We start from the raw sequence: 19,336 nt of genomic DNA, 5'->3' as shown, positions 1-19,336 counted from the left end.
TTAAACAGCAAGATACTTCTTTGTTAGGCACAGATATCTTGCATACAAAGGTAAAAATGGACAATGGGTTTTTAGAGCCTACTGTGTTTTATGTTTAGATTACTTCATGATTGTTAACTTCACTTCCTATTAGATAAGTGATTATTCAATGTGCATTGTCTCATACCTAAAACCTGCTCTAGGATTCGGTGCAGAAACGAATAAATGCAAAAGTAAATGCGATCACTGGTTTGCTTGAATCACAGTGAAACTGTATTATTCAGTTTCTTAAAATGTGTAAATAATATTAGCATAATCAAGTAGTAAGAATAACCATGCAGTCACTACCAGCTTACTCTGTCTGGAGTTCTGATCTACTGCAATCCTTCGTGGAAAAAAAACTAAATGTTCCAGTAAGACTCTGTGATAGCTAGGAACACACGGGGCTACCTTCCTATCCTGCCAGCATTGGACTGCCTGGAGAAAGTAAATGGTACAATCTGGTACCCCCGTATCTCTCCCGTAATACAGCTGAAAGCAGAAAGTTTCCATGAAATGTGGTCTAACATGAAGAACGAGACCAGCATGACACCAACGACCAGACCCACTAACCACGCTATGATCCTCTGAACACACTACTCTCTCCCTGGTTCCGCAAAGAGAAGAGAAACGTCCCGAAAATATTCTCCTTAGTTATTTTGGTACATTTCATTTGCCCAAAAAATATTCAAATTGTTTTTTTTTTTCAAATATCTATGAGACCCAGTCCAGAGGAATCAATATACACATACGACCTAAGTCCCTGTTACTGTTGTCAAAATACTCTTTTGTCCATAGAATCCAAAAAAAAGAATTGGCAAATCCAATAGGTTTTGCCCATGTGCGATTTACTGGCATTGTCATTCACTTATTTATTTCTTTTTTAGACATGTTGCATGGCAGCCTGAGTTGCTCCAACCCGGGACAGTGAATTGGTGGGGGGGGGTTTAGGACAAGTGACACAAAGAAGGTGCAGGGGACAGGACAGCAGCACAAGGGACTGCAGGAGGAGGACACAGGGGAAACACTAGGTAGGGGTGGGAAATTGACTGCAGACATGCAATCCTCAAGAGTGTACGGCCAAAAGTTAAAAAAAAAATATATATATACAGGGAGTGCAGAATTATTAGGCAAATGAGTATTTTGACCACATCATCCTCTTTATGCATGTTGTCTTACTCCAAGCTGTATAGGCTCGAAAGCCTACTACCAAGTAAGCATATTAGGTGATGTGCATCTCTGTAATGAGAAGGGGTGTGGTCTAATGACATCAACACCCTATATCAGGTGTGCATAATTATTAGGCAACTTCCTTTCCTTTGGCAAAATGGGTCAAAAGAAGGACTTGACAGGCTCAGAAAAGTCAAAAATAGTGAGATATCTTGCAGAGGGATGCAGCACTCTTAAAATTGCAAAGCTTCTGAAGCGTGATCATCGAACAATCAAGCGTTTCATTCAAAATAGTCAACAGGGTCGCAAGAAGCGTGTGGAAAAACCAAGGCGCAAAATAACTGCCCATGAACTGAGAAAAGTCAAGCGTGCAGCTGCCACGATGCCACTTGCCACCAGTTTGGCCATATTTCAGAGCTGCAACATCACTGGAGTGCCCAAAAGCACAAGGTGTGCAATACTCAGAGACATGGCCAAGGTAAGAAAGGCTGAAAGACGACCACCACTGAACAAGACACACAAGCTGAAACGTCAAGACTGGGCCAAGAAATATCTCAAGACTGATTTTTCTAAGGTTTTATGGACTGATGAAATGAGAGTGAGTCTTGATGGGCCAGATGGATGGGCCCGTGGCTGGATTGGTAAAGGGCAGAGAGCTCCAGTCCGACTCAGACGCCAGCAAGGTGGAGCTGGAGTACTGGTTTGGGCTGGTATCATCAAAGATGAGCTTGTGGGGCCTTTTTCGGGTTGAGGATGGAGTCAAGCTCAACTCCCAGTCCTACTGCCAGTTCCTGGAAGACACCTTCTTCAAGCAGTGGTACAGGAAGAAGTCTGCATCCTTCAAGAAAAACATGATTTTCATGCAGGACAATGCTCCATCACACGCGTCCAAGTACTCCACAGCGTGGCTGGCAAGAAAGGGTATAAAAGAAGGAAATCTAATGACATGGTCTCCTTGTTCACCTGATCTGAACCCCATTGAGAACCTGTGGTCCATCATCAAATGTGAGATTTACAAGGAGGGAAAACAGTACACCTCTCTGAACAGTGTCTGGGAGGCTGTGGTTGCTGCTGCACGCAATGTTGATGGTGAACAGATCAAAACACTGACAGAATCCATGGATGGCAGGCTTTTGAGTGTCCTTGCAAAGAAAGGTGGCTATATTGGTCACTGATTTGTTTTTGTTTTGTTTTTGAATGTCAGAAATGTATATTTGTGAATGTTGAGATGTTATATTGGTTTCACTGGTAATGATAAATAATTGAAATGGGTATATATTTTTTTTTGTTAAGTTGCCTAATAATTATGCACAGTGATAGTCACCTGCACACACAGATATCCCCCTAACATAGCTAAAACTAAAAACAAACTAAAAACTACTTCCAAAAATATTCAGTTTTGATATTAATGAGTTTTTTGGGTTCATTGAGAACATGGTTGTTGTTCAATAATAAAATTAATCCTCAAAAATACAACTTGCCTAATAATTCTGCACTCCCTGTGTATATATATATATATATATATATATATATATGGAAAATGTCACTTACCCAGTGTACATCTGTTCGTGGCATTAGTCGCTGCAGATTCACATGCTGTGCACAGTCCGCCATCTGGTGTTGGGCTCGGAGTGTTACAAGTTGTTTTTCTTCGAAGAAGTCTTTTCGAGTCACGAGACCGAGGGACTCCTCCCATTTCGACTCCATTGCGCATGGGCGTCGACTCCATCTTAGATTGTTTTGCCCGCAGAGGGTGAGGTAGGAGTTGTGTATGCTAGTAATAGTGCCCATGCAATGGAGTGAATGCGTATGTACATAATCAAGTTTTAAGTAATATATTTACAAATGTACAAATGTTTAAGATCTACTTCTAAACGGCTACAGGCTCCCGGGGAGGCAGGTGGGCGCATGTGAATCTGCAGCGACTAATGCCACGAACAGATGTACACTGGGTAAGTGACATTTTCCGTTCGATGGCATGTGTAGCTGCAGATACACATGCTGTGCATAGACTAGTAAGCAGTTATCTCCCCAAAAGCGGTGGTTCAGCCTGTAGTAGTTGAAGTAGTTTGAAATAATGTTCTTAATACAGCTTGACCTACTGTTGCTTGTTGTGCAGTTAGCACATCTACACAGTAGTGCTTGGTAAATGTATGAGGCGTAGACCATGTTGCTGCCTTACATATTTCGTTCATTGGAATATTTCCTAGAAAGGCCATGGTAGCACCTTTCTTTCTGGTTGAGTGTGCCTTTGGTGTAATAGGCAGTTCTCTTTTAGCTTTAAGATAGCAGGTTTGAATGCACTTAACTATCCATCTAGCAATGCCTTGTTTTGAAATTGGATTTCCTGTATGAGGTTTTTGAAAGGCGATAAATAGTTGTTTTGTCTTTCGAATTAGTTTTGTTCTGTCAATGTAGTACATTAGTGCTCTTTTGATGTCTAATGTATGTAGTGCTCTTTCGGCTACAGAATCTGGCTGTGGGAAGAACACTGGTAATTCTACCGTTTGATTTAAGTGGAACGGTGAGATTACTTTTGGTAAAAATGTAGGATTGGTCCGTAGAACAACTTTATTTTTGTGTATTTGAATAAATGGTTCTTGAATGGTAAATGCTTGAATTTCACTCACTCTTCTTAGAGATGTGATGGCAATTAAAAATGCAACTTTCCACGTTAAATATTGCATTTCACAAGAGTGCATGGGCTCAAAAGGTGGAACCATGAGTCGTGTTAGGACAATGTTGAGGTTCCAGGAAGGAACTGGTGGTGTTCTTGGTGGTATAATTCTCTTTAGGCCTTCCATAAACGCCTTTATGACTGGTATCCTAAACAATGAAATTGAGTGCGTAATTTGTAGGTAAGCAGAAATTGCCGTAAGATGTATTTTAATGGAAGAGAAAGCTAGGTTAGATTTTTGCAAATGTAGTAAGTATCCTACTATTTCTTTTGCAGATGCGTGTAAAGGGTATGGCAGTAATAAACAAATCTTTTCCACTTATTTGCATAGCAGTGTCTAGTGGTAGGTTTTCTAGCTTGTTTTATGACCTCCATACATTCCTGTGTGAGGTCTAAGTGTCCGAATTCTAGGATTTCAGGAGCCAAATTGCTAGATTCAACGATGCTGGATTTGGATGTCTGATCTGTTGTTTGTGTTGTGTTAACAGATCTGGTCTGTTGAGTAGTTTGACATGAGGTACTACTGAAAGGTCTAGTAGTGTTGTGTACCAAGGTTGCCTTGCCCATGTTGGTGCTATTAGTATGAGTTTGAGTTTGTTTTGACTCAACCTGTTTACTAGATATGGAAGGAGAGGGAGAGGGGGAAAAGCGTACGCAAATATCCCTGACCAGTTCATCCATAGAGCATTGCCTTGGGATTGATCTTGTGGGTACCTGGATGCGAAGTTTTGGCATTTTGAGTTCTCCTTTGTTGCAAATAGATCTATTTGAGGGGTTCCCCAAATTTGAAAGTAATTGTTTAGTATTTGGGGGTGAATTTCCCATTCGTGGGTTTGTTGGTGATCTCGAGAGAGATTGTCTGCCAACTGGTTCTGAATCCCTGGAATAAATTGTGCCATTAGGCGAATGTGGTTGTGAATCGCCCAATGCCATATTTTTTGTGTTAGGAGGCACAACTGTGTCGAGTGTGTCCCTCCTTGTTTGTTTAGATAATACATTGTTGTCATGTTGTCTGTTTTGACAAGAATGTATTTTTGGGTTATTATGGGTTGAAAAGCTTTCAGCGCTAGAAATACTGCTAACAGTTCTAAGTGATTTATGTGAAACTGCCTCTGATGTATGTCCCATTGTCCTTGGATGCTGTGTTGATTGAGGTGTGCTCCCCACCCTGTCATGGAAGCATCCGTCGTTATGACGTATTGTGGCACTGGGTCTTGGAAAGGCCGCCCTTGGTTTAAATTTGTACTGTTCCACCATAGAAGCGAGATGTATGTTTGGCGGTCTATCAACACCAGATCTAGAAGTTGACCCTGTGCTTGTGACCATTGTGATGCTAGGCACTGTTGTAAGGGCCGCATGTGCAATCTTGCGTTTGGGACAATGGCTATGCATGAAGACATCATGCCTAGGAGTTTCATTACCATTTTGACTTGTATCTTTTGTGTTGGATACATGGCCTGTATTACCTTGTGAAATGTTTGAACCCTTTGTGGACTTGGAGTGGCAATCCCTTTTGCTGTGTTGATTGTCGCTCCTAAGTATTGCTGTGTCTGACACGGCAAAAGGTGTGACTTCGCGTAGTTGATGGAGAAACCTAGCCTGTGAAGGGTCTGTATGACATATTTTGTGTGCTGTGAACACTGTCTTAGCGTGTTGGTTTTGATTAACCAGTCGTCTAAGTACGGGAACACATGTATTTGCTGCCTTCTGATATGTGCAGCTACTACTGCCAGGCATTTTGTAAAAACTCTTGGCGCAGTTGTTATTCCGAATGGCAACACTTTGAATTGGTAATGTATTCCTTGGAATACGAACCTTAGGTATTTCCTGTGTGAAGGATGTATTGGTATATGGAAATACGCATCTTTTAGGTCTAATGTTGTCATGTAATCTTGCTGTTTGAGCAGTGGGATTACGTCTTGTAACGTGACCATGTGAAAGTGGTCTGATTTGATGTAGGTATTTAGTGTTCTGAGATCTAGTATTGGTCTCAGAGTTTTGCCCTTTTTGGGTATTAGAAAGTACAGTGAGTATACTCCTGTGTTTTTTTGTAGATTTGGTACTAATTCTATTGCGTCCTTTTGTAGCAATGCTTGAACTTCTAGTCCTAGAAGATCTATATGTTGTTTTGACATATTGTGTGTTTTCGGTGGGACGTTTGGAGGGAATTGGCGAAATTCTATGCAATAACCATGCTGGATAATTGCTAAGACCCAAGTGTCTGTTGTTATTTCCTCCCAAAGTTTGTAAAATTGGCTTAGTCTTCCCCCCACAGGTGTTATGTGATGGGGGTGTGTGACTTGTGAGTCACTGTTTATTTTGAGGAGTTTTGGGGCCTTGGAATTTTCCTCGATTTCTTGGGAATTGGCCCCCTCTATATTGCCCCCGAAAACCTCCCCTTTGATATTGACCCTGGTAAGTAGGCCTTGTTTGTGAGGTTGTGGTTTCTGTGGGTTGACCTCGAAACCCTCCCCTAAAAGGTGTTTTTCGAAATGTGCCCCTGCTCTGCGGGGAGTAGAGTGCGCCCATGGCTTTGGCTGTATCAGTGTCTTTTTTGAGTTTCTCAATGGCAGTGTCTACCTCCGGCCCAAACAATTGCTGTTCATTAAATGGCATATTGAGCACAGCTTGTTGGATTTCCGGCTTGAACCCTGAAGTGCGCAGCCATGCGTGCCTTCGTATTGTGATTGCAGTGTTTATTGTCCTTGCAGCTGTATCTGCTGCATCCATGGAAGACCGTATCTGATTCTTTGAGATACTTTGTCCCTCTTCTACCACCTGTTGCGCTCTTTTTTGGAACTCCTTGGGTAAGTGTTCGATGAAATGTTGCATTTCATCCCAATGAGCTCTGTCGTAACTTGCCAAAAGTGCTTGTGAATTGGCAATACGCCATTGATTTGCTGCTTGTGCTGCAACCCTTTTTCCTGCAGCATCAAATTTGCGGCTTTCTTTGTCTGGAGGTGGTGCGTCTCCTGAGGTATGAGAGTTGGCTCTCTTACGAGCTGCCCCGACAACTACTGAGTCTGGTGTTAGTTGTGTTGTAATATAGATTGGATCTGTTGGCGGTGGCTTGTACTTTTTCTCCACCCTTGGAGTTATGGCTCTGCCTTTAACTGGATCCTGAAATATTTGTTTTGAATGTCTTAGCATTCCTGGGAGCATGGGAAGGCTTTGGTACTGTCTATGGGTGGAGGATAGGGTGTTAAACAGAAAGTCATCCTCAATTGGTTCAGAATGTAAGGTGACGTTGTGAAATTCGGCTGCCCTGCGACCACCTGTGTGTAGGATGTACTGTCCTCAGGTGGTGACGGTTTTGTAGGATAGGAGTCTGGGCTGTTGTCAGACACTGGAGCATCGTAAAGGTCCCATGCATCGGGATCATCCTGACTCATTGTAGTATGAGCTGGTGAGTGCATCAGTGGTGGAGTTGTTGCTGGTGATGCATGTATTGATGGTGGTGGAGACGGTGGTGGGGTTGTTTTCCTTGCCACTTTTGCCTGTGGTTGCTTGTCCTTTTGTTGAAAGGCAAGTTTCCTTTTTATTTTGATTGGGGGGAAGAGTGGTTATCTTCCCTGTGTCCTCATGAATATGAAGCCTTCTTTGCATGTAGTCAGGCTCTACAGCTTGAAGCTCCTCTCCAAATCTGTGTAATTGGGAGGTTAATCCTTGTTCCTCTGTATAGGAACTAGTTTCCGGCTCCGAGGCTGGATGTTTCGGAACCGAAACCTTTTCGGAAGTCTTTTTAGGCTCCGAAGAAACCTTCTTTGTTTTCGGCGTGGTGTCTCTGTGCCGAAATTCTTCGGTGCCGCTGTCTCTGTGCCGAAGTTTCTCGGAGCCGCTGTCTCGGCTCCGAGGTTGCTGTGTGGCGGTATCTCGACCGGAGTCGGATGACTTCAACACCAGCATGCCCTTTTTCGTTGCCTTGGATCAGTCACCTAGTTTTCGGGTTAAGCCATGGCCTGTTGGCGGTGGCGTCCCCTGGGCTTTTGTGGACTTCTCGTGAGTCTTGATTTTCGACGTCTTACTCACGGTTTGGGGTGTTTCTTCGGCGTCTAGTTCTTCAGAATCCGACTCGTGGACAGAGAAAGCTTCTTCTTCCTCCTCGAAACGTTCTTGACCTGTCGGCGTGGACGCCATTTGTAGTCTCCTGGCTCTTCGGTCTCTCAGCGTCTTCCTCGACCGAAACGCTCGACAGGCTTCACAAGTATCCTCCTTGTGCTCGGGGGACAAGCACAAGTTACAGACCAGATGCTGATCCGTATACGGATACTTGTTATGGCATTTTGGGCAGAAGCGGAATGGGGTCCGTTCCATCAGCCTTGAAGTCGCATGTGGCCGGGCCGACCAGGCCCCGATGGGGGATCGAAAAAACCCCGAAGGGCCACCGGAGCTCTTCAAAATTCGGTGTCGATTTGTTCTAACTAACCCGATACCGAACGCAAACAATACTGACGATTTTTTCCGAGATTCTAACTAACTTTCCGACCCGAAACACGGAGCGAAAAGGAACACGTCAGAACCCGATGGCGGAAAAAAAACAATCTAAGATGGAGTCGACGCCCATGCGCAATGGAGTCGAAATGGGAGGAGTCCCTCGGTCTCGTGACTCGAAAAGACTTCTTCGAAGAAAAACAACTTGTAACACTCCGAGCCCAACACCAGATGGCGGACTGTGCACAGCAAGTGTATCTGCAGCTACACATGCCATCGAACACACATATATATATATATATATATATATATATATATATATAATTCATACACACACATATACAAGCAAGAAAACAAGAGTGACATGGAAGCCAACCAATGCTGAGAATGGGTGGGCTCTAAGGCAGTTTTTAAGAGTTTCTTTTTTGTAAACAATAAAAGTTGCCAATGGCACAAGCGTGCTCTCCAGCGAAACAAAATTCAGCATGTGGCCCTTTGGGACGTGCATGGTGGTGCTTAAATCCCACAATTTGGACATCCATTTCAATATGAAATCTTGAGTGTCAGCCACCCACAGGCACACTATCATGAACTGAATGGTTCTTTTTATATATTGTTTTCACTAGACAGTATTATTTACACTTAATCTGGATCCATTTTTTTCCACAAATTGTTAGCCTCTGTTCAACTACTGCTTCTTGTTTTTCCACAGTATGTATTTACTCACACTAGTGATTGATTTCCCCCCAGAGCTGTAATACACTAACCTTGTCGAATTTCCTTTGAGAAAATAATAATATATATTTCTCCAAGTCAGACGTGAAGTAGATTTCAGGTGCTAATTTGGGCAGTTGATGCTTCTCTAATTTGCTGAAAGAGTATGACTTTAATAAGTAACCTACTTGGGAAGCATTTTGCTGTTGTGTTTGAGGCTTAGATGGGTGCTCCAAATCTGTTGGAGCAAACATGTTGTGCATGTACACTTGTACTGTAACCCAGAGCTGTAATAGTTGCGTCTGCAAAAACCATCTTACACAAATCAAGCAATGGTTCTTGTAGAGCGTGGCTAAACACCCATTAGAGTCTCAAGGTGCTCTGTGAAGGGGGTATGGGGGAATTGTGCAGTTCAGTCGAACAGCCAGGTCTTGAGGTCTTTCCTGAATTGAGGCAGTAAGGGTGATTGCCTGAGATGTAGAGGTTGAGGGTTACAGGTCTGCACAACGAGGTAGGAGAAGGATTTTTCTCCGGCCGAGGTCTTGCGGATCCTTGGGATAGTGGCCAGGATCAGGTAGGTGGAGCAGGGATGTCTAATAGGCATGTAGGAGAGATGGTGATTGAGGTATGCAGGTCCGATGTTGTGGAGGGTCCTGTAGGCGTGCATGAGGAGCTTTAAGGAGAAACTTTGTGTGTACAAACAACTGTATAAATGGCACACAAGAGGCAGCAGTATCAAGGACATTGCCACCAAAGAGGAGGTTCTGAACAGAAAGATTGAGTTCACCCAGCACAGGCTATAAAGGTTACGGATTATGAGTGGACGTTTAGCGCAATAAAGAACTGCACACTGTCAGTTTACATACGAACCACTCGTGAGAACATGTTCTGGTTGTTAGATTTTGCACACTCTATTTCGCACATGCTATGGGGGTACTTCAAAAAGGTACTGAATGGGAGGGTTCTTCAGTCAAACAATTCCACTGGAATTATACTGCACAGTGGACCGATTCTACTGCTGAATTTGCCAAACTATGAATATTATACAAACAAAGGCAAATTATATGAAACACTGTATAACTACTTTCTAGCTACTATGAGATTTTACCACATAGGCCTGGATACAAAATTAAATCAAAAGTTCCCCTGAAAGAAAATTGTCATTCAGCACATATCATTCAAAATGTTATTCATCAACACGAAGGTGTTGTCTTACGTGAAAGAACACGCATTGTTTTAGTAAGGTTGTCTCTAACCACTGCTCACAACAAATCAGATTGTTACATATATCCAATGCCACAACTCGGCAAACAAATGTAATGTGAGGTTTGCACGTGAGAAAAGATGTGCTTTTGTCACGTGCAAACCTCAGGATTCCAGTGGCACCTGAAAAAAATATCCCCCTGAAGAACATGTACAAGTTCACACCATAGATCTTCTGGAGTAACTCATTTCTAACAAGAACTCTATATCAGTACTGAACATTACAGAAATGTCAAATGTCTCATGGGGAGGCTCTTTAAAATCACAAATATCAGATCTGAAAAAAATACAGCCACCTCTTTCTGGGACACCTAATTTCCAAGTGCCATCCAGAAAAAAAAACTTCTGCTTTGACAGCAATGTGATGTCAGCACCAAGTGTCATTCAGTGAAATAAAGCAGCGGCCAAGCTCTTGATAGTGAGTGGTGAGGCTGGCCTGCCATTGCTTTGGGTGTCGGTCAAGCTACCAGGCAACAGCACATCACATTCCCAGCACATATCTAAAGGCATGCACCAACCTCTACAAAGGCCTGCTTCATCCAATACAAATAATTCCCCCTGGGTTTGGAGGAAGACTCTTAGCAGATCCTTCATATGCGAAGAATCCTCATGTGCAAATTCAAAGACTGACGTTTCCCTCCTCCCCAGCCATCGTTCAGACAAAAGGAAAATGAGAATCACACAAATTTAGAACTAAACAATATACACATTAGAGAACACCTTAAGGTTGCAAGCTGCCTCCAAACAACTACACTCCTTTAGTAGCACCCTCTCCCAGGAACTACCCTCAAAATACAAACTGTGAACCCGCATGAATAAGAGCCAGCGAGAAGACTACAAGAAAAATAAGTAAATACATCCTCAAAAAATGATAAATACAATCCTTTAAGAATGACGCTATGACCAACAATCCCAAGAGACCAAGCATTTAAAGAAAACCTTTTAATACAAAAGTCACATAATAAATACAGAATAAGAGTCCCAAATTAACTTCACAAATTAACTTTACAGTAATTTTCACTCCGTGTGGAATAGTCAAGCTTTTTGGTAGAATTCAGACTGGTTACGTAACAAACACATATTCGGAAACCCCTGCAACAGCAGACTCTCATAAATCCATAGACCTTGGCCATAATGCCAAAAATGTGTGTGTGTGTATATATATATATATATATATATACACACACACACACACATATATACACACACACACACACACATATATATATATATATACGCATACACACACATATACATATATATATATGCATACACACACACACACACACACAGATAAGATACTTCATGATTGGGGGTTGTCACATTTAAAATAGTAACATCAAGGAAAACCTGACCACTGTTTCATTGCTGAACGCTTGTGACTGAATTGATAAAGAAGCGTGTATTCAACCATTGCCCTCATACCTTAAATCGCTCTATTAACTAAGATCAAATACAGCTCATATGGCCTATCCCAAAGTGGTATCAGACAGAGAAGGGACTGCAAGAGACAAAACTACATTTTACATTTTTCAGTTTCACTGTCCGAAATGTTAATGGTTGTAAGTGGACTAGAACCGAGGTAAACCCCTACACGGTTATTGATGTAATACTTAAAACACCTAGAGGCCAAGGGCAATCCAGGAAGGCACACATCTAACACTACAATGCCACTGTTCATCAATTTCCCCCGATCTGTAAGATCATAAAGAGAAAATGTTTAGAATCTCTCACTAATGTATGCCTTGGCAGGTAGAGTTAGACTGCCAGTTAAATAATCCAATCACTGCTTGATCGAGGTAACAGATGTTTGTAGGTACCCACTAACTCTCAGAGCGACAAAGACTGGGACCAGCAGTCCAAACAGCCGGCAGACATGACTATTAATCACTAGCGACCAGGTGGGAACTGTTACGTTATCTGAAGCTAACACTGTGCCAAATCGATTAGCCCATCCTTTCTGCCCAACATCACAATGTAAAGCTACTGGCTATGAAGATGGATGATGAAAGCGGGCCAAGCATTCCAACAACGGGGAAGGGAGTTGTAACCACAAACAATAACCCAGCCTTTGGGAAATAAAATTAAGGGTAATGCTATATGTGTCTGTTACATTTACTGGTTGACACATTAAGTCTGTCAGCATGTGATGGTATGGCAGAGGACCAAATCCTTAAAATGGTCAGCAAGTGACCAGACCATTAGGTATGACATATGAACACAAAATATCTACCTTGTCTTTTCCTGAACACCAACATTTCATAAACCATAAAATAATTTCTATAGTCAATCCTAAAGATTGGCCCTCAAAGAAGTCCAACATCTGAATTTAGATATCAATCTTGGCATTGTGTGGACAAAAATAATTACATCTTCTTACATCACTAAAGATTACTTACAACAGGCCAGGGCTTCAGAGCATGAAAACCTTGGCATTAAGCAATCATTCTATATAAAAAAAGGTCTGATGGCATCTGTTTTAGCCTTAATCCCAGTAGTTACTTACACACACACACACACACACACACACACACACACACACACACACACAGTCAGTCAGTCATCACAGTGCATACGGTAAGAAGTAGGTTCACAGATTGCAAACATTAGAAATCTTCATTCCGGTGCATATAATGTGGCCATGTAAAATAGCACCCGTTGACCAAACACCATAAGACAACATATGTTAATCTTCTAAGGCAGATCATGCTACAGGTAATGGGCAGAGCTCATCAGGTGCACAAATCACTGCAGAACCTATGACTCAGCACACCTGCACCCTTAAACGATGCAACACAATAATCAGACAGAGCGTAGGCCGCAGGAGCTCCTGCACGCCTACTAAAAGTTGTACAGTAAGTTTGGGGGGGTGGGGGGGATTAAGAATGCGGTCATTAGGAAAAACACATGGGGCGCAGGAGCACCTGTGCTTCTAATAATGGTCATATGGTAGATTCAAGTCTTCTGAATTCTAGGAGGTCTTTAGCAGCAGCCGGGGGCCTCCATTGAGGTTCCACCTCGTGAAGCTGCTGAGGAAGGAATGATCCTCCCCCCACCCCCTCCTCAAAACCCCCAAGTAGGTCCCAACAGGGTGGGACTACACAACCACTGGTGGATTTAGTAGGAAATCCTCGTTGGGCACCCCCGTGCTCAGGACTCATGCATACCTGGTGCCAATGCACAGGGCAGCTGCACCTGCTTCGTACCTCTCCCCTCCCTCCTGGTCCTTCTCATCAGCTGGGTGTGTGGCTACACAACCAGGGCACCCAGCATCTCCCATAACCAAGGGGAGCTCCAGAAGAGAGGGCAGCGGTAATGCTACTGTGGGAGACCTCCTTGGGTCCCTCCTGCGGGCCGTGCTGCTCCTCTGCACTGACGGCAATGGGGGGCAATCTAGCAGCGACATCGCAGCTCCTCTCCTGTTCTGGGGGCGCGCTGAGGGGTGGTTTGAGAATGCCTGGGGCGCTGTTCCTACCACAGTGCCTGTCCGTAAGGCAGGGCCCCAGGGGCTCACTACACCCTCTGCAAAGCACTACCCACAAGTTGGATTTGGCAGACTGAACTGGCTCACACAGCGCAGGTCCCCAGAATTCAAACGTTTGTGCATGAAGCACTCAACAGGCACTAATGGCACAAAGTAGGGTAATAACACAAGGGCTCTTCATGCCCTACTTTCCAGCACCAGTACCAAATATAGCGCCTACCCAGACTCTTATAGTTGCAGTGTCAAGGACAGCCCATGCACAACAGTGATCCCACGCTGGCCCCTGGGAGAACACTTTATAAGGAGACACAAGGCAGGCAACAGTGGACAGAGGGACCAACACCCTAAGGGCAGGTAGGGATGATTCCTCCTGGCAGTCCAGCAATGTCAGTCAAGTCCAAGTAAGGGAGCAGCTGGACACCAAGCAGAAAAGCAATCCTGGGAGTCCTTTATACCACCCAGTAGCTGGGCAGCCACAAAAGAACAGTCCAGATGAGTCCTTTGTGCAGTTCAGCAGTAATTCTGACAGGGGTTCAGTCCATGTTCCAAAAGTGCTCTAAAAATCATGGGGTGAGAGCCCTTGTACTTATACTCCAGGTACCCAGCTTCTAGAAGGTGGGAGGAGGTTCCATCCACATCTTACTAGTTGCAAGAATTTCCCTTCACCCCTACTCTGGCTTCAGACATCAGTAGGGGTAAACAAGCCCTTTCTGTGAGGGCAAGACACAGCCTTTTCAAGTGTAAAGTGTGAACGCCCTCTACCTCTCCCAGCCCAGGAAGACCATGAGTATGTAGATGAATGCAGATGTAACCTTGTCAACCCTAACCCTCCTTGATGGATGGCTGTCTGGAGAGTATGCACAAAGTGGAGCTGTCACTCTGCCATTGATGTGGATTGGAAACAAAGCACCAGAGGTTGTTAGCACAGAGAAATGCCCACTTTCTAAAAGTGGCATTTCTAAAACAGCAATGTAAAATCTACCCACACCAGTAAGCAAGATTTCTCACTACCATTCCAAACATAACCAAACATGCCCTCGCTGCTCCTAACAGATCAGAAATTACCACTTAGGGTTGCATTGGGAATCACTTTATATATGTCTAAGTGGAGAGGAGCAGTACTCAGCAGAAAAAAAACATAATAGGCTGTTTTTCACTACGAGGACATGTAACACAAAGATATATGTCCTACATTTTACAAACACAGCACCCAGCCTACAGGGCTATCCAGGGCCTACCCAAGGGGTGACTCGGTGTAGTAAAAAGGGAGTTCACGCCTTGGCAAGTAGTTTGACTTGACAAGTCTATGTGATAGTAAACTGTGCGTGCAGGAACTGCAGTGGCAGGCCTGAGACAAGTTTTGAAGGCTACTTCTGTGAGTCGCGCAATCTATGCTGCAGGCCCACTTGTAGCATTTAATTTACAGGCACCGGATATTTGGTATACTACTTTACAAGGGCCTTACAGGTAAATAAAATAAGTCAAACCGATATAAGCCAATTATACCAAGTTTTAGGGGAGAGAGCATATGCACTTTAGCACTGATTAGCAGTGGTAAAGTGCCCAGAGTCCTAAAGCCAACAAAAAGAGTCAGAAAAATAGGAGAAATGTTGGACACTTGGTATGGGACTGTCTGAAGCTGATATATTTCTGGAGTGATATTTAGGACAAGCTGCTTGGCCTAGCACTTAGGGTAGTTGAGGATTGAAAACGTCTGAAAGCAACATTACATTTGGCATTATATAAATTATGGAGTTTTCTAGCAAGTTCACTCATCCTCAATTTGCAATCTATACGTGCTTTAACTGCTTACCTTGAAAAGGTGTGCGCGAGGACTGGGCCATGTGAAGGTGATACTCATTAATGAGATAGATGGGTTGGTGCTGAGAGATCTCCACACTTGTACACACATTGCTCTCCCCATGAAGAAAGAATGTGAAGGCACACGAGAGATGTTCACTAGAGATAAAAGACAAAAAAGATGAAGGTCATTCACAGGACCCCACAAAGTCACTCAGAACATTCTTACGTAAAATAAGTCTGCACAGTGAGGTAACCATTGGGTAAATACATGAGCAGCACTGAGTCATAACTACTAACTTTTACATTAACATGAAAGCAAATAATTTAGGGCAACAATTTGTAATTCCGATATTTATATGACATTTAGGAAGGTACACTAAACAGAACATTACATTGCAGTTATGTTATTCATATGCGCGATCATTTAAAATCTGTGCCGGTCGTCAAGCATGACCTGAGTAACAACTTCATCACAAATAACAATTTTCCCAACATTTCTACTACAAAGTCAAAGGGAAAAGAAGAGATGAAAAGTGGCATCCTCTATGACAACAGAACAGCTGAAATTTTGACGAGCCATTATGGGTATCAGGTAGCAGCAGCAAGGTTGTGGAATGGCCTTTTGTTAGGTCACAAAGAAAATTCACTTCTAAAATTTGGGAGGCTACTAAACACCTGGCTCTATTCTACTAGTCAAGATAACAACCGGGCTATGGCGATTTCCATACTGCGGCACGGTGAAACATGGCAGTGAAAAATGGCATAGTTAAAGGAGTGTAGATATATATATATATATATATATATATATATATATATATAGGTTATATGATTTTACAAACATTGATAATCATCTGATATGTGGCCTGGCAGTGATGAACATGGCATGGCTAATGCAAAATTAATATTGGAACTCTGAATTCATAGCAATAAGTGTAACTGGAATAATAATTCTATTGGCTAATGTCTAGGCTTTAAATTAATATGTAATTTGAAACATCCTGAACACCAACCCTGGCACACTGATTACCACAGTCGGATGACCAGATTTCCTCTTGCCAGCTTCAACAGGAGTGAATGCCCAAGAGAGCTCCGCGCTGAGCAGAAATTGTAAAATACCTGTGGGGCAACCATGTCAGGATGGCACAATGAACATCATATAATTAGCAGTATCCTTGAATGCTTCAGCATCACTGTAATAAATATTCTCCCTCCCAAACAATATTTGAGTAACAATCCGATAACAATGGCAGTATCCAGGGCATACGATATCATCACCCAGGCATATAAAACTATCAACTTTGACATGTTCGTTATGACAAGAATTTGACACAGGAACAATGCTGCACGTTATGTCCTATTCCATTTTTACCCGGCGATAAAGCAGGTTGTCTATTATAACAAGGTGAATCACAAAAGGGTCACCTTAAACACAAAAGTAACATGAAATGGCCAGAGGACCTAAAAATATTTTCTGAAAAAAATATGAAAAAAGTTAATCCAGTACATTGGGCAACATAGAGTAATGCTGGTGTTAAAGGTAAATGCGAGGAACCAGTGTAAAAAAAGTAAGAAAAAGAAGCATTTTCAATGCAACGGGGCTCACATTTGCTCGAGTTGGAGCTATTTGCGTTGTAAACTCCTAGCCTAACTTTTCTTGCCACACAAATAAAAATAAAAACAGCACAATCGTGCTATGTAATTGAAAACGAAAAAACGGAGTGCGATCGCACTATGTAAACCCCAGCGCGATCGCGCTGCGGGGAAAATTAACAGATAAATTAGTCCAGAAACCAGGCTCAAAACATCGAGCCTCGTATGTTTCTAGTAGTTTACCAGTGCTGTGTAGGCGGGCTAAACACCGGAAAAGGCATGACGTATGCATGCCTTTAACAAACGAAAGCAAGCAGATTTTAAAGAGCAAGTTTAGGAACCAATGAAAGAGACTGGTATGACCTGGGCGTGGTTTGAAGCCCAAAGAGAGATTACTTTATGGAAGGAGGCTTTGCGCTCGCCCATAAAAGGGGAGAACAAAATAACTAAAACTGGTAGTGTCCATAGGAGCACCTGTTCAAAGCACAGCAGTAGCGGCACTCTAAAAAACAAGGATGGGATTTGGGCAGAATCATAAATAAACCCTTAATTACTGATTTGGAACCAGTTGTGCTACTGCCCCAAAAAAATAAATAAAACACTGAGGGCCTGATTTATAACTAGGCAGATGGGTTTCTCCATCACAACGGTGACGGATATCTCGTCCGCCGAAATCTAAATCCCATTGAAGATAACGGGACTTAGATTTTGGAGGACGGGATGTTTATCACCGTTATGACGGAGTAACCTGTCCGTCGAGTTCTAAATCAGGCCCTGAGAAATTCATGAGAACACAGAAGAAACTGACAACTTCAAAAAAACTTTTTCAAATAATTTAGCAGTAAAATGAAAGCAGGATGCTGCCACAGAACACCCCGATTTAGAAACCCAATGGTATCACAACTGTACTAAACCAAAGGAACCGATGCAGGACCAGTTATTATGGGGTTAACCACAGAAGTGGTTAACAGTCTCAATCTCTAGATCTCAATCTGGGCACACCACAAAAATAACTGGCCAAACTATAAATAGAGTACAGGTAAATAAACCGCCTGATACATCACAAAAGAGTTACATTTTTACAAGATGAGGCACTAAATGTTATGGGCTCAGGGCCGAATATTAAACAAATTATCCGGTTTTATTGCAGTCCTCCAATATTTGTGATCATGTAAAAGACTACAGATTAAAAATAAAATTAGTTTGAAAAATAACACTACAAGTAAATCCAAATGTAGCCTAAACTTTGAAAGTTCCAAATGAACGCTAGCAGAACAAGCACCAAAACAAGGAGATTTTTTACCATTCATTTTCTTCTCTTTTCGGGGACCCTCTCAAGGAGGTACTGTACACCTTTAAAATGGTAGCATTATGTGCAGACTGGCACCACTGCCACTGGAATGCTTCACCCTTTCCTCAGGTAAATGAGGAGACTCAAGAGACCTAAGTGCCCAGCTCCTGATAGATTGCAACACCAATTACTTATTATACTCTGGATCCCTCTGAGTATATAGCATTAATTAATTTTTAGGTAAATATTTTTGCCTTGCTTTAAACAAAGAACAGATGTTAAAAAAATTCTAAGTGGGAATTTATTTTCAAGACTCATTTGGAACAGAGAAAACTTTTTGGTTTCTAAGAGATTTTCACCTCGTGATTGACCTTTAAAACACTTTGTGGCAGGTAAATGGGCTTTTGTGCCGCACCAGGAATGTTTTGAGCATGCTTTCAGTGAGCATGAGGGCTCAAGGCTCTTTTACTCAATACTCAATAAGATGGTGTGACATGTTGGCATTTCAGTGCACATACTCTGCTTCTGGCAACAGTTAAATAACATTTTATGAATGCAAGCATCATAAAAATAAAACAACAGAGTTTGCGCTTCTGTTGTTATGACTCCTGGGAGGATCAACTTTATTAGATGGTATGGGTCAAGGGAGTTACAGAATAAACAGTGAAGGGCACTCTGACTGGCTTTTAGTTGTTGAACATTAGCAGAAGTTAAAAAAATAAAGAACAAAAAAAGATCTCCTTTGAGGTTTCGTTAGTGGCAGAAAAGGAGGACTGTACAATGGATGTCCACAGGTGGATTGTCAGAATACTTTGGCATCAAGAAAGAAAGTCCAGGGAGAAGTATCTAAACTGAGGATTCATAGGCAAGGAAATACCTCCATTAAGGAGCCAGT

The 19,336-nt window shown here is 42.6% G+C and overlaps 1 protein-coding gene across 2 annotated transcripts in view; it reads right to left on the bottom strand.

Moving 5' to 3' along the window:
- Positions 1-19,336, bottom strand: part of MED13L (mediator complex subunit 13L) — a 982,865-nt gene that overhangs the window by 483,056 nt on the left and 480,473 nt on the right. For both annotated transcript variants that reach the window (XM_069214516.1, XM_069214517.1), the window contains exon 5: positions 15,571-15,716. In XM_069214516.1, coding sequence (XP_069070617.1) covers positions 15,571-15,716 — 146 coding nt within the window. The remainder of the gene's footprint in view (positions 1-15,570; positions 15,717-19,336) is intronic.

Source organism: Pleurodeles waltl, chromosome 11 (assembly GCF_031143425.1).
Source record: "Pleurodeles waltl isolate 20211129_DDA chromosome 11, aPleWal1.hap1.20221129, whole genome shotgun sequence".
Taxonomy (NCBI): Eukaryota; Metazoa; Chordata; class Amphibia; order Caudata; family Salamandridae; genus Pleurodeles; species Pleurodeles waltl.
Note: the sequence above shows the minus strand (reverse complement) of the source record. Positions and strands in the feature narration are given on the sequence as shown.